Source organism: Podarcis tiliguerta (genome assembly GCF_965153285.1).
Source record: "Podarcis tiliguerta genome assembly, chromosome: 16".
NCBI classification, from domain to species: Eukaryota; Metazoa; Chordata; class Lepidosauria; order Squamata; family Lacertidae; genus Podarcis; species Podarcis tiliguerta.
The window spans coordinates 22,932,740-22,948,413 of record NC_139549.1 but is presented as its reverse complement, the minus strand read 5'-3'; the positions used below and the strand labels follow the sequence as shown (position 1 = coordinate 22,948,413).

The 15,674-nt window shown below is 48.3% G+C and overlaps 2 protein-coding genes across 14 annotated transcripts in view; one reads left to right on the top strand and one right to left on the bottom strand.

Moving 5' to 3' along the window:
- The first annotated feature begins 5,136 nt into the window (after nt 1–5,136).
- On the top strand, nt 5,137–15,048 carry PRKAB1 (protein kinase AMP-activated non-catalytic subunit beta 1). The gene is made up of 8 exons (XM_083417934.1): nt 5,137–5,290; nt 8,050–8,244; nt 8,808–8,974; nt 9,519–9,612; nt 10,216–10,330; nt 11,297–11,430; nt 13,332–13,400; nt 13,488–15,048. The coding sequence occupies exons 2-8, from the start codon at nt 8,089–8,091 to the stop codon at nt 13,563–13,565; spliced, it is 813 nt and encodes a 270-aa protein (XP_083274060.1). The 5' UTR covers nt 5,137–5,290; nt 8,050–8,088; the 3' UTR covers nt 13,566–15,048.
- The window catches only part of CIT (citron rho-interacting serine/threonine kinase), a 111,273-nt gene continuing 109,424 nt past the window's right edge, over nt 13,826–15,674 (bottom strand). For all 13 annotated transcript variants that reach the window (XM_083417524.1, XM_083417527.1, XM_083417525.1 and 10 more), the window contains one exon: nt 13,826–15,312. The gene's annotated coding sequence lies outside the window, so the exon portion shown is untranslated. The remainder of the gene's footprint in view (nt 15,313–15,674) is intronic.

The following is a 15,674-nucleotide window of genomic DNA, read 5'->3' as shown; positions in this document are numbered from 1 at the left end:
CAAGCGTTACAGGCAGAGACAGATGGGAAGGTAAATTGCTGTCCTCAGCTCCTGGATCAGATTAGCCTCCTCCAGGTCTTTGGGACAGCTGGGCTCTGTAAAACAGCGATGTGTGTGTAATTCTGATATGTAACTTTAGATCAGGGCAGCTAAATATAAGAGATGAGGGCCCAGTGAAGATTTAAGCAGCAGGCTTCTGCAGGGCTCCTTTCTCCACCAAATAGTAGCAAATTATCATCAATAAGACAAATGCGCAGGCAAATCCACTCTTCGGTAATGTTCATTCATTCATTCATAAAAGGTAAAGGGATCCCTGACTATTAGGTCCAGTCATGGCCGACTCTGGGGTTGTGGCGCTCATCTCGCTTTACTGGCCGAGGAAGCCGGCGTACAGCTTCCAGGTCATGTGGCCAGCATGACTAAGCCGCTTCTGGCGAACCGGAGCAGCGCATGGAAACGCCGTTTAGCTTCCCACCAGAGTGGTACCTATTTATCTACTTGCACTTTGACATGCTTTCGAACTGCTAGGTTGGCAGGAGCTGGGACTGAACAACGGAAGCTCACCCCGTCGCGGGGATTCGAACCGCCAACCTTCTGATCGGCAAGTCCTAGGCTCTGTGGTTTAACCCACAGTGCCACCCGCGTCCCTCATTCATTCACAGAATCATAGAATTGTAGAGAAGGAACCCCAAGGGTACTCTCATCCAACAACTCTGCAATGCAGGAATCTTATCTAAAGCAACCATGACAGAGGGCCACCCAACCTCTGCTTAAAAACCTTCATTCATTTTGTTTACAAACTATCTTTCCTCCAAGGAGCTCAAGGGGGTGTATTTTGTGGGATTTCTCCCTCTCCGCTCTATTCTCACAACAGGCCTGTGAAGTAGGCTGGTCTAAGAGATAGTGAATGGCCTGAGGTTGCCCACGAAAGTTCACATGGCTGAGTGGGGATTCGAACCCTGACCTATGCCAGGTCCTAGTCATAGAATTATAGAATCATAGAGTTGGAATAGACCACAAGGGCCATCAAGTCCAACCCCCTGCCAAGCAGGAAACACCATCAGAGCACTCCTGACATATGGTTGTCAAGCCTCTGCTTAAAGATCTCCAAAGAAGGAGACTCCACCACACTCCTTGGCAGCAAATTCCACTGTCGAACAGCTCTTACTGTCAGGAAGTTCTTCCTAATGTTTAGGTGGAATCTTCTTTCTTGTAGTTTGGATCCATTGCTCCGTGTCCGCTTCTCTGGAGCAGCAGAAAACAACCTTTCTCCCTCCTCTATGTGACATCCTTTTATATATTTGAACATGGCTATCATATCACCCCTTAACCTCCTCTTCTCCAGGCTAAACATGCCCAGCTCCCTTAGCCGTTCCTCATAAGGCATCGTTTCCAGGCCTTTGACCATTAGTCTAACACTCTAGCAACTACATCACACTGGCTCTCTATAAACACGAACATTCCTTCGAATGTTGAATTGCCCTGGTAAATCTCAGCACTCCCCTTTATAAACCGGTCCCTAAACTAAACCAACCGGGACAGAAATGTGAATGCACTCACGCTTGGTGCCCCTAGAAAAGGAAAATGGAAGCCCCTTTTGCAGAGGAAGGAAATCTTTGGTAATCTGGAGGAAAGATTTAGCCACAGCCCTACCACTGACCTATCCCTTGGCTATCTGCTGAATGTGAGCAACTTCGGAAGTCCTCAGTTATATCTCAAGCGGCAGAGAGCCAATTGCACTTGTAGAACTTCGGCCCTCCGCTAAGAAAGGCCACCCTGCTCCTTCCTTGCTCCACAAGGGTCCTCCTATGCTGCTCAGCTGCACCGCCAAGGCATTTAGGGGGTGAAATATCATCCCGACGCTTGGGAAGTTGTTAAACTGAGTAGAGCGGAGAGGAGGAACAGCTTGTATTTAAACAGCCATCAGAGACTTGCAGGGCTTATCCAAGGTGTCAGCTTGCAGCCCTGGTACAACATGCATATACTCTGCTTTTGTATTGGGCCATCTAATCTTGGAAGCGCTGTCTCAGTTCTCAAGCAACAGCCCAGGGCTATCTCAGGAAAAACTTGTCTATTAGGGCTAGTGGGGCACTGCCCCACCAACCTGTCTGCCCTCAGCTGCCCCACACCTGCCTTCTTAAGTCCTCGTAACAGGAGGAAGATGAAGGCAAAAATTAGAATTAGTCAGCCCTGCCTGTCATTGGCTCTGGCGCCACCTACTGCTGGCCTCCCCATCTTCCACCCTACCAAGTCTCAGCAACTAGGTTAGGTGTCTATTTGGATTGATCCAGTAGACAGTTGCTTTCCCCAACAAAACAGGCTCGCCTGCAACCTGATAACTAAAAAAAACAGAGGTCAGTGCCTCTTCTATAAGACCACAAGGGAAGTCCAGCAGTTGTCCTGTCAGGAACTCCCAGAGCCCTCCTATGTAGCCTTAAGAACTGTTGCTTCTGCAAAGGTGAAGCCTGGTACCTTGACCAGGACCAGTGGTTCAGTGAGCTCCGCCTCCTCCAGAGGAGCCAGCTGTCTGTTAAAGGGCCCTCGCCTTATTCAGCAGTCTTTGGTTCCTGTAGGGCTGGGAATCAGAGGATGGTAAGCCTGTGTCTTCTGGGTGGGATGATTCAGAAGGCAGCCCTGGCAGCTCTTCCCCCAGGGACAACGGCACCCATCTTGCCAGCTTCTGAGCTTATTGCATGGTATCTGGGTTCTAGAACTGTGGAGCTGGATGGGACCCCAAGGATCATCTAGTCCAACCCCCTGCAATGTCATGGGTCATGACAGTCAGTTGGAGGGTAGGAGGGCTAAGGGAATGGGGAAGAGATCCAAGGGCGGACCAGATCAGAAGAACGGATATTATGAGGGGCTGAGTACATGCCTATATCCTGTTGCAGGAACCCCCCCCCCCAATCATTCAGTTTGTACAAACACAACACACACACACACAACATATGCAAAGTTTCTGTTATAAATTCATAGTAAATCAACCGTACATCGGATGTGCACCGGTCCACTTTTATTTTGCTCCATGAAGGAAGGACTATCAAAGGGGGACGGTTTAATACAGGACGGCCATAATCCCTTAACCGTACCAACACATACTCAGGAGCCCTGCCCAGTTGGCATGGCAACCTTGATGGTCCCAGACAGAAGACCATCAAGGACACAACGGACTTTCATATGGGAGTGGATTCAACAGGGACTGGAACAAAGGACAATGATCAGGTCTTCCCTCTGGGGGCAGGAAACTGCCAGCTCCCCTTTGTCCTCTAGAAATGACTCATGGGGAGGGGGAAAGGAGGAACTAGCCAGGTGACAAGATACTCAGGTTACTTCCACAACCCCTCCCTCAACCCCTCCTTTTTATGATGTAGTCATGATGTAGTTGTGATGTAGTTCTAGGGGTGTAGCTTGGGGGATTAGTAGCTAATAAAAGTTGGGGTCTTCTTTTGTTCGGGACATCCATCTTGCTTCATCTTGTTGTGGGTGGGAGTCCTGTCGCGACAGTTTTCAGTAAAGGCCAAGCCTACAGGCTGCTGTTTTGCTCCAAATATGTCCTGGTTGGTGTCTTTGTCTTTTTGTCCAAGGGAGCCCTCAGATTCCTCTGTTAACACGCCAAACTGGGCTAATGAGAACTGAAGTCCAAACTGGAGGGCATCAGGTTGTGGAAGGCTGTGGTATAGAACATGTTTCTGCGGATTGCAGTCCACTGAATCAGATCCACTGAGTGTGTTGGTGCCTATTGCTAAACAGTCTGTTGCACCAAAACTCCAAAGACAAGGATGGGGAACCTGTACCCCCCAATGTCCAAATGTTGTTGGACCCCAGTTCCCATCAGCCCTGGCAAGCATGGCGAATGGGCAGGGGTGATGAAGTCCAGCAACCCCTGCGGGGCCACAGATGTTCCTCATCCCCGCAAGAGTCTTGAAGCATCATTCCAAATACATTTGTAACCAGAGGTACCACTGTATTTTATTTAAGACAAGTCATGGTTTAAGGTTCAAGGTGTGACTATTAGCATCCAAATCCACAGCTTGGGGCCAGTTTACTCCCAATATATAATAATAATAATAATAATAATAATAATTTATTATTTATACCCCGCCCATCTGGGCGGCTTCCAACAAAACACTAAAATACAGTAACCTATTAAACATTAAAAGCTTCCCTAAACAGGGCTGTCTTTAGATGTCTTCTAAAAGTTTGGTAGTTATTTTCCCCTCTGGTGGGAGGGTGTTCCACAGGGCAGGCGCCACTACTGAGAAGGCCCTCTGCCTGGTTCCCTGTAACTTACTCTATATATGCTCTCTCGACTGCTTCAATGGGTGGAACTGGCACTGTTACAGGTGCCACATAATATAGGTTCGGTATCTGTAAGAAATCAGCCTTTCAGTGTGGCAGCACCTACATTTTGGAACTCCCTGCCTGTTGGTATCGGGCAGGTGCTTCACTGCACTCAGATATGTAAAATGCTGATGTGTGTGTGTGGGTTTTTTAAGCTTATTGCTGATTATACTTTTCTGAATGTTTTGATTGTTTTCACTGATCATTTTATTTTTCTATTCTTCATGCAAACTGCTTTGAGGTTTGTTACAATCCAGTAATATGGAATCTTTTTTTATGAAATAAATAACTAATTTTGCTACCAGAGCAGGCAGGAGTTGGGTACCTGTGGGCTTCCAGGTTTTGTCAGTCTGTAGCACTTGTCCTCACCTATAAACATCTGACCAATGATCAGCAATGGGTGGTGATGGTGGAAGTAATTTAATTATACCCAAAGGGCCACAGGTTCCCCACCTCTACTTAAGGGTGTCACACAAGGTTTTATTTTTATTTTTGCTATTTTACTTCTGAATAAGCACATGGATGGGCTGGCAGCCTCTGAGCGCGTACAGAGGGAGCCTCTGAGCATGTACGGAGTGCAATTTCCTTCCTTCTAACCATTTAGATTCCTCATCCATTTCCAGGAGTCTGTTGGGCGGCGCGGGGCTGGGAACAAACTAGACGATGAGACTTGGGGGCGAGTGACGCTTCCTAGAACTCTCGCCGCCGGAGCAGAAGGTAAAAAGGCGACGCGGCCCCTTTAAATCCCTGCAAGCTCCCGCCCCGCCCCGCCCCGCCTCCTGCCTGCTTCGCGCACCCGCATGTGCAGTAAGAACTAGAGTTCAGCTGCGCCGCCAGGATCTCCCCGAGACCGGAAGTTGTTTCTCAGGCGGCCGGGGGAGAAACCGGAAGTGGCGAGAACGGCTGTTGCCCGGGGACCCCGAGAAGAGAGTCGCGGAGCCGCTTGCAGGTGAGTGAAAAGGAAGCGGGCGGGCGCTGCGGCGAGTCCCTCCTCGGCCCACGGCACAAAGAGGCTGCTTGAGCCCCGGAACCTTCCCCCCCCCCCCGGGCAGGAGAGCACCGGGTTCCTGAGCATGTGCAGAGGATAATTCTTTGCCTGCTGTTTAGCACGCGAGTGTTGCTGTTTAATGCGAGGAAGGTCCAGGCGGGGAGGAGGGGACTGGCCCAAGGTCACCAAGCGAGCCTTTCGAAAAGCCCATTTCCCTGCGCAGCGCTAGAGGTGAAAGGAAGGTTCTTCGCGCACATCCGGTGTCACTTGCCTCGCAGACTTTGAATTTATGTTGTTATTTAGTCGTTAAGTCATGTCCGACTCTTCGTGACCCCATGGACCAGAGCACGCCAGGCACTCCTGTCTTCCACTGCCTCCCGCAGTTTAGTCAAACTCACGCTGGTAGCTTCGAGAACACTGTCCAACCATCTCGTTCTCTGTCGTCCCCTTCTCCTTGTGCCCTCGATCTTTCCCACCATCAGGGTCTTTTCCAGGGAGTCTTCTCTTCTCATGAGGTGGCCAAAGTATTGGAGTCTCAGCTTCAGGATCTGTCCTGATTTCCTTCAGAATGGAGAGGTTTGATCTTCTTGCAGTCCATGGGACTCTCAAGAGTCTCCTCCAGCACCATAACTCAAAAGCATCAATTCTTCGGCGATCAGCCTTCTTTATGGTCCAGCTCTCACTTCCATACATCACTATTTGAATTTATAAGTTAGATTTGAATTTATATGTTAGCTATATTAGGAACTGCCTCGAACCGGATCAGATTATTCGTCCCTTTAGCCCAGTGTTTTATAGTTCCACCAACAGTGGCTCTCTGGAGTCTTTGGCACAGAGGGGTCTTTCCTTTCTTTTCCTGCTGGATATCCTTTTTATAAGTGGGGATGTTTAAATAGTTGCAAATATTAGGGGCGGGAGGTGGGTGGGGGGGGGGGTGTCAAAGGGTGAGTCATTCACAACTTGAGCTAAACCTTCAACAGTTGTAGCTATGCCAGTCCTTTTGTGGTATAAAAACGTAAGAGCCATACTGGGTCAAGCCGACAGCATCCTGTTCTCAGAGAAGCCAACCAGATGCTAAGGCATGGGTCCGAGCCCCACACATTGGGAAAAAGATTCCTGCGTTGCAGGGGGTTGGATTAGATGACCCTTGTGGTCCCTTCCAGTTCTATGATTCTATGCATCTTCTGCTGGATGTCCTCTTGACTGGTGGTACTTAGGGGTTGCATATGTTACTGGAGAGGGAGGGTCCTGAAGGACAAGTCACAGCTTGAACACAACTCACAGCAGGTGAGAGAGCCTTGCTGGATCAGGTGAAAGGGACTCTCTGGTTCCAGCATCCTGTTCTCACACTGGCCCAAAGGGAAGCTTTCAAGTAGGGCCTGAGTACATAGCACTCTGCCCACCTGCGATTCACAGCAGCTGGCATGCAGAGGTGTTTACTGCCTCTGACAATAGAGGCTAGCAGCCATCTAGAGTAGAAGCCTTATCCCCCATGAATTTGTTGAATTCTCTTTTAAAGCTGTCCAAGTTCATGACTGTCACTACATCCTGTGGCAGCTAATTTCGCAGATGAATTAGATGCTGTGTGAAGAAGGACTTCCTGTTTGTCTGTCCTGAATCTTCCAAATGTTCAGGTTCCCGGTTTTTTTTTTTTTGAGTTGTGCATGTTTAAAGCTTAATAGCTTTATTTAGTAGAGCACACTTTGTTGGGACCCAGGTGAAGTGTTTTCCTCATTTGGAAGATATAGATTGTTGTGTGATCTTGGTCCAGTCATACACACTCAGGCTCACCTATCTCACAAGAGATGGGAGAACCATTATGCTATCTTTAGCTTCTTAGAGAAAAGGCTGAATATTTTGCTGGCATCCGTCTGTCTTGGGAGACAATGGAGGAGTGTGCCTTTGTGGGTGAAGTCAAACCATTGGAAGGTTACGGTGCCTGTTGTGGCAGTAGAGATTGATAAGGGAGAGACATGCTTTGTTACAGCTGGGGCAGATGACAGTTAAAAAGAATATATTTGTCTTGCTTGGCCTTCTGAGGAGCACAGGTTGCAGATTCTATTTTATCTTCACAACAACCCTGTGAGGGAGATTAGGTTGAGAATGTGACCCAAGGTCATCTAGTGATCTTCATGGCAGATGTTGCTCCTTTTAGCTGGAGATACTTCCAGGGACCTTCTATGCTTTCACCTCATTCCATTTTTATTTTTTATTCCATCCTTCCACCAATTAGCCAAGGGCCTTTTTGCTCCCTTCCCCATTCTCGCCTTTCAGTAGCCCTGTGAAGTAGTTTAGGCTGGGAGGGATGGGGAGTGAATCAAGGTCAACTATTGAACTTCCTGGCTGAGTGGGGATTTGAACCCAGGTCTCTCAGGCACTTTAATTGTGACACCACACAGGTTCTAAGCTTCTCTCTCTACAGGACACAAGCCTTGTGTTCCTGGTGTTCATCCCCACCCAACTGGCATCATTGGCTTCAAGACAGGAACAAACAAACAAGAGACAGTAAACCAATCAAACAACACATATAGTGGACTTTGTAGCTCAGCAGGGCTTTCAAACCAGATCTCTGCAGTCAAAAGCCAGCAGAAAACCACACTGGCTCATTTTCACCACCAGCTTGTCATTCTCCTGCCCATTGCTTATTAGATTGTGAGCTGGGCTGTTTGTTTATGCCGACTGAACAGCCTCTGGTTTCTCCGGCACCTGATTTGTTGCAGAGATTTGTGGCTGTCTTTCTCTTTGGGATCTGAAGAGCAATGGGGAACACGAGCAGTGAGCGGGCCGGTGTGGAGCGTCAAGGGAGCCACAAGACACCTCGGAGAGATAGCGGAGGAACAAAGGATGGAGACCGGCCAAAGATCTTGATGGACAGCCCTGAAGACGCCGACACGTTCCACGCCGAGGAAATAAAGGTATGTGACCTCAGGCATTCGCTCTCATTCACTGGGAAAGCCGAGTAAAAGGGTTCATGCTGGCATTTTGAAGGATGTGAGACAGGCGCTAGTTTACTCTTGCAGAAGCTCCAGCAGCCAGTTGGTTGTTTCTCTTTTTAGAGAGGGGGAATTGGCCATTGGGTTACATCAAGCGTTAGTACCACTCAGAACAGACCCACTGAAAGCAATAGACATATCTAACTTGGATCTGTTAATTTCAGTGGGTCCCCCTCAAGTCAGACCTAGGCAAACGCTGAGTCATTTGAATGTCTGTTTCCACCTCCTTCACCCTCTGCTAGGAGGCGGTCAGATAATGGTATGTAGGCCCAATGGAGCAAAGGTCCTCTTCAGAAGATTGTGGGATCCTATGGATAAGATTTTGGGAGTGCCTGGAGAAGGGATAGGAAGGAGAAATCCAGCTATGCAAGTGGACCCTAAATGACCCACCCCTTAGCCACTTAACCTAAAACAGATTGAGGAACTGAATTTTTACCAAGACTTGGCCATTACACCACATATTCCTCCCTCCCTGTCCTACGCAGCTTGGCAAGGAAAAAGAAGAATTCCTGGCCTGGCAGCATGACGTCGAGGTGAATGATAAGGCTCCTACACAAGCTCGGCCAACTGTTTTTCGCTGGACCGGAGGAGGCAAAGAGGTCTTTCTGTCTGGCTCTTTTAACAACTGGAGCAAACTTCCACTGACGCGGAGGTGAGCATCTTTGTGGCTTGGTCCGGGCTACCTTTGTTTGCTGTCTTGGTGAGGATGCCCAATATGTTTTAAAGGGTATTTACAGTGTCTATCCTTACTGCAGTTTCTTACAAGAGCAGGAAAAGTGGGCTGAGCTTGGTGCCATGCTGTTTATCAAATACTGGTGGTGAAGCCAATGCTCATTTTCAAGAGCAGCTCACCTTTATGGGCATGGGGAGCCAGTCTTGCAACAAAACATCGCTGCAAGTCCCCAGCCTCTAAGCAAGAGCGGCCTACAATCGCACTCACAAAGAGCTGTTGGGGTTTTGCTTTGGGTGGGCAGGATGGTACTGTGTGTTTCATTCCAGTATATTGGGGTGGGTTGTCTGCAGAATGGGAAGAGGCAAAAATTGTCCTTCTGATTGGACCACTCTTCAGATTCAGACTTTTTAATTATTATTTAGCTGACTCACTTTCTACGGTAAATGATTAATTGTATCCCCTCCGTCTCTCTCTCTCTCTCTCTCTCTTTCTCTTTTTAATCCCCTCCGTCTCTCATTTATAGCCACAATAACTTTGTAGCAATTCTCGATCTCCCAGAAGGCGAACACCAATACAAGTTTTATGTGGATGGTCAATGGACACATGATCCTGCAGAGGTAATATTGCCTTTTACAATCGTCTTACTCGGCCATCATGAAGGGCTGGTTCATGCATCCATGCCTCCGCCTTCTTTAATTTCTCCGTGATTGGTGGCTGGCAGATGAACATGCGAAATGCCGGGTGCATTGGGAAGCGTGTTGTTTTAGGGATGATAGTTCACATCAAAGGTGGTGGCCCTTTTACATATGTAGGTCATCACTTGACGTAGCAGCATAAAGTCACGTATATCCTTGCGCAAATCAATTTTGACAACTGACTTCTTTCTGTAATGAACCAGTGGGGCACCTGCCGTTGGTCAGACACTCAGCCGAAGACTTCTCCTTTTTAAAAAAATCTTCCTACATCCTTCCCATGGGAAGGCCCGAGATTTGGTCATGGATGGTGTTGCTGACATCAGCCCTGACCATTGGCCACTCTGACCGGGGCTGATGGGAGCTGAACAATCTGGAGGTTCCCAAGAGCTATGGGGTGGAGCCTATTTTGGAGATGCAAAGTAGAGCTTTGCTGGTCTATATTCTGTTCCTTCTCCTTCCCCTCCAATCTCTTCCCATGAGGCACCCCAAAGCGATTTACAAGCTGCCCCTTGGTTTTCTTCCTAGCCTGTAGTAACCAGCCAGCTGGGGACAGTCAACAACGTCATCCAGGTGAAGAAAACAGACTTTGAAGTATTTGATGCTTTAATGGTGGACTCCCAAAAGTCCTCAGATGTATCTGGTAGGTATCTTCGTGTCGTGCTTCTCTATGGTCGGGGGTGCTGTGTTGCCTTGGTCCAGGGTTTAGTGTCTAGCTGTGCATTTTGCAGAAGTGACATCATTGAACACTATTTGTTTCATGGCAGTGGGGATGGTCTGAATGCACAGTTAATCCTGGAGGACTTTGTTCCTCCCGGCACATTATTGAGAGTGTCAGTAACCACACGGAAAGTGGTGATCGAGCAGACATTGTGCACTTAAGAGTCTCGAACAGTTCTTCAGCAAGGAGTCCCGAGTAAGCTTAGCAATCGTGAGATAAGATCCCTTATGGATCAAAGAACGGAAAGCACCAGATAGGAATAAATGGACATATCTCACAGTGGAGAGGTGTAAAAAGTGTCCTCTTCACTGGAATTGGTATTGGGGCCTGTGCTTTTTAAACCTGGCCTGGCGTTAGATGTGAGCAGTGAGGTAGCGAAGTTTCCTGAGGGTACCAAATTGTCCAGGGTGGTAAGAACAGCAGCAGCATCATCCAGAATTAAAGGCATAATATATTATTCACCCAAATGTTGTTCTGCTGTCTTGGAACATCCCATGGATGAGCTAGAAGAAATGATCTAACTATACAGATGTTGATCAGTTACATTCTAAACCTTTTAACTGTTTTTAATACCAAGTTTTAAATTGTCGTAGCCCTCCCTGGGACCTGGTGGTGAAGGATGGGCAATAAATTCAACAATAATGATTTTTGTTGTTGAAAAAGGCATTGCAGAGAGTGCCAAAAGGATCTCTGTCAAATGGGCAAACAGGCAGTAAAGTTTGCTGAATAAATGGCATTCAGTGGTAAAGTGTAGAAATCAAGTAAGGAAACCTTTGGGGATTCAAGACCACGGCTGAAATGGTAAATTGTTTAGAAGTGCTTTCCCCCAAATAGACCAAGGTTAACCACAGGAACCTCCCCTCTGTCTCCCCTCTCCTCCCTGAGCAGAGCTGTCGAGTTCACCCCCCGGACCCTACCACCAGGAACCCTACATCTGTAAGCCTGAAGAGCGCTTCAAGTCCCCCCCTATTCTTCCTCCGCACCTCCTGCAGGTTATCCTAAACAAAGACACTGGGATTTCGGTGAGTAGAGAAACGTGAAGATAGAAGCAAGCCCCCGCTTCCCCCCCCAAATCAAATTCACTGTGTAAGCTGGTGTGTCCTTACCAGCTTTGGGCAGTTTTTATGTGGGGATTCTCCAATTGAAAGCAGAGGTGGCGCAGTGAGACTGAAACTCTGAATTGTTTGACTTAACCTGGCGAGGAGGGTTATTGGTTTCTTTTTTTCTTATTATGTGTTTTTATCTTGTATTTTTATGCTGTGAACTGCCCTCAGATTTACACATGGAAGGGAGATGGTCTACAAATATAATTATTATTATTATTAATAATAATAAGCCTTGCCCCACCTTGCATCCTGTTTTCTTAATAAACTGGTCATGCTTGGGTTTGCATTTCAGAAGCTTCCACAGGAATGGAAAGTTTCTTTCATGCTACAAAAAAAATGTATTTGGTAGACGTACAAGGGTCCTCTGGTGCCCCCTAGTGGCTTTCCTGATTTTGCACTCAAAGTTCGGCTAGGTGACATATTGTCCAAAAGTGGTTTGAAGTCCATATTGGGATATCGGTTTCATAATTTTTGACCTGGCAATATATCGCAAATCACAATGTGTGTGTGTGCTATGCGCAAATCACAATGTGGGGAAAACCATGGAACCAGCCAATATTCCTCTTGATTCCTGCAGCTCATTAACTCTGCTCCACTGCCTCGTGCTGGGGGCAGGCGAATCACAAGAGCAGGCGCCGGCAAAAATCACGATGTGGGGAAGACCGTGAAGCCAGCCATTGCCTCTACATAGCGCCAATCCTTATTTCAGATATTGTGATATATTGGTATATCAGAATGCTTTGCTGGCGATATATCACGATGCTGAAAACCAGATATTGCCCAGCCCTAGTCCTAAATCGGGATGCGGGTGGCACTGTGGTCTAAATCACAGAGCCTAGGGCTTGCCGATCAGAAGGTTGGCAGTTTGACTCTCCACAACGGGGTGAGCTCCCGTTGTTCGGTCCCAGCTCCTGCCCACCTGGCAGTTTGAAAGCATGTCAAGTGCAAGTAGATAAATAGGTACCACTCCAGTGGGAAGGTAAATGGCGTTTCCATGTGGTGCTCTGGTTTGCCAGAAATGGCTTAGTCATGCTGGCCACATGACCCGGAAGCTGTCTGCGGGCAAACGCCGGCTCCCTCGACCTATAGAGCGAGATGAGCGCCGCAACCCCAGAGTCGTCCGCGACTGGACCTAATGGTCAGGGGTCCTTTTACCTTTTAGTCTTAAAGAGAGCCAGTGTGGTGTAGTGGTTAAGAGCGGTAGTCTCGTAATCTGGGGAACCGGGTTCGCGTCTCTGCTCCTCCACATGCAGCTGCTGGGTGACCTTGGGCCAGTCACACTTCTCTGAAGTCTCTCAGCCCCACTCACCTCACAGAGTGTTTGTTGTGGGGGAGGAAGGGAAAGGAGAATGTTAGCCGCTTTGAGACTCCTCCGGGTAGTGATAAAGCGGGATATCAAATCCAGACTCTTCTAAATCAGATAGAGTGCTTGGGGGTCAAATGCAAACCTCTGGGGCTGTGTACCTGGCCCTTAGGAATCTCCCTTAGCCACACCCTCTCCTTAAATTGCTCGTCTCCCCCCAAACCACACCTTCACTGACCCCCCCCGCCCTTTCCTCAGAAGCCTATGCCTGGCTGGAATGTGTCTGTGAACTGCGACAGTGCCTCTGACTTGGTTGGGTGGAGACAACAGTGGTGCAGAAACCTGCCCCATGTGTATTGCTGGAATGCAGTGATGCTCCACTCACTTGACTTTGGTGCCACCTGCAACAGCCATGTGGCCCCTGGCAGGCTCCTCGAAAGGGAACGTGGCCCTTGAGCTGAAAAAGCGTTCCTCATCCGTGTCCTGAACTACTCTCCTTTGTCGCCCTCTTTAGTGCGATCCTGCCCTGCTTCCCGAGCCGAATCACGTCATGCTGAATCACCTCTATGCCCTTTCCATCAAGGTAAGTCGGCGGCTTAAGTCGTTGCTGTCTGCCTGTGTTTAGACGGTTCCGTCTTCTGATCTCCCTCTCTTCGCAACTCTCTCCTAGGACGGGGTCATGGTGCTCAGCGCTACCCACCGTTACAAGAAGAAATATGTCACTACGCTGCTGTATAAGCCCATATGAAAGCAGAGCTGGGTGCCCAGGCCGATGGAGCAGCGGAGGGAACAAATGAGAAGCGTATGCTCTTTGAAACAGTAGCGGACGCATATTTATATATATATATATCTTTATATTTTTAAAAAGAGCCCAAATTTGCCTTTCTCTTTCTCTCCCTCCTGCTTTGAATGTTCTTTAGCCCCACAAGCAGGTACCCACTTGTGCTGCCAATCAAGGCCGTGGGTTTTTGAGGGGGTTCGTTGCCCTGTAATATTGCGGGCGGGCGGGGGGGGGGAATCTATGAAGACGCACAAGCTGCCAAGGGCATTTAGTTTGCAGAGTTAATACAAACGAATTTTTGAACTGGGCACCCGGAATGAATGGACACCTTCAATCGTCCAAAGTCCCCAAAGTGGCTTTGCTTTTTTTCGTACAGCAATATGTGTAAGAGAAGGTGTCTTCCTTCTGTAGCAATCTGGGCATACCCTTATAAATAACTTTTTTTTTTTCGTTCTCGTTCGTCCCTGCCCTCCCCGCTAGTCACCTTTTGTAACCTGGGCACGACTTGCCAGGTTTCAGATGACTGGCAAAGGCAGCCAGCTTTGGTTATACTTGCCAGCAGAAAATGCTTGGCACATCTTTCAGTTTACTGCAGCTGGACTGATGGCTTTAGGTTGGTGGTTTTACTGTCCAGTGGGCAGCAGGATGTTACGAAGAGGCTAGAAGAGTTGGACACTGCCGTGAAGCTTCGGGACCAACCCTTTCTGGGTCCTACAAGCCTCCTCTCTCCCCCTAACTTCTTGGATAGCTTGCTCAGAAATGTGGCTCCTTCCTTTCCAAAGATTAGAACTCCCAAGCAATATTGCTGCCCTGCTCCAGGGTTGCTAGGGGAGGTGGGCTTTGCACCCCAGGCCTTCACTTGTCTCTACGCTAAGGAATCGGGATGCTTCTCCTCTCAAACAGCTGTAGCCTCCCCTTGTTTGTGGCAGGAGGATCGTCAAGGGGCTACACCTCCCATAAAAGATAAGCTGCCTGCTTGTCTCCCCCCCCCCCCCAAAAAAGGCCAATTAATGTGTTGTCTGTCACACCAACGTGCACACACTCCCTAGCCTGCTGTGGCACCAGCTTGTGCCTTCTTAGCCAAGCGAGCCCTGTGTGGTTTTTCCCCTTCTGATTCCTTACCAATCTTTTGAGGCCACCAGGCAGTTTTATTGCTTTGAGTAGCTGAAACTGATGTATAGGTAGAACAGGCACTCTAGAACAGGGGCTGGCTAACCTGTGGCTCCTCCAGGTGTCATTGGGCTGCAACCGCCTTCATCCCTAACCTAGTCTGACCAGCTGTTTGGGACAGATGGGAGCTGGGCGGCTCCAAGCTCCCATCCCTGCTCTAGACCGCTGTTGAGAACAGTATTTCACGTCTGCTTTTTTTTAAAAAATCTTCTGTTTGCTGTTTTTTCTCTTCAGAAATCAGTTTTTTAAAAAAGAAAATAAAATCAGTTTACACAATGAAGAGTGAGCATTTCCTCTGCACCTTTCTTGAAAGGAACACAGGTTAACTTCCCGACATTACGGCAGAGGTTGCAACCCATACTGTCACCTGTGACCTGTTGCAATATGTGAGAGGAACATGCCTGTTGGGTAGGGCAAGACAAAGGTGGGGGTGGGGGTTGTATGGTCGGGTTTACCAAGTGCTGGAGGTCAACAAAATGATTGCCTCGCAGTGGAGCTAAGTTAGCTACTCTACAGGAAAATTTAATGGTCACTATATAGTAGCCTCCATAAAGAAGAAGAAGAAGAGTTTGGATTTGATATCCTGCCTTTCACTCTCTTTAAGGAGTCTCAAAGCGGCTAACATTCTCCTTTCCCTTCCTCCCCCACAACAAACACTCTGTGAGGTGAGTGGGGCTGAGAGACTTCAAAGAAGTGTGACTGGCCCAAGGTCACCCAGCAGCTGCATGTGGAGGAGCGGAGATGCGAACCCGGTTCCCCAGATTACGAGACTACCGCTCTTAACCACTACACCACACTGGCTCTCAAGAAGGCTGATCGCCGAAGAATTGATGCTTTTGAATTATGGTGCTGGAGGAGACTCTTGAGAGTCCCATGGACTGCAAGAAGATCAAACCTCTCCATTCT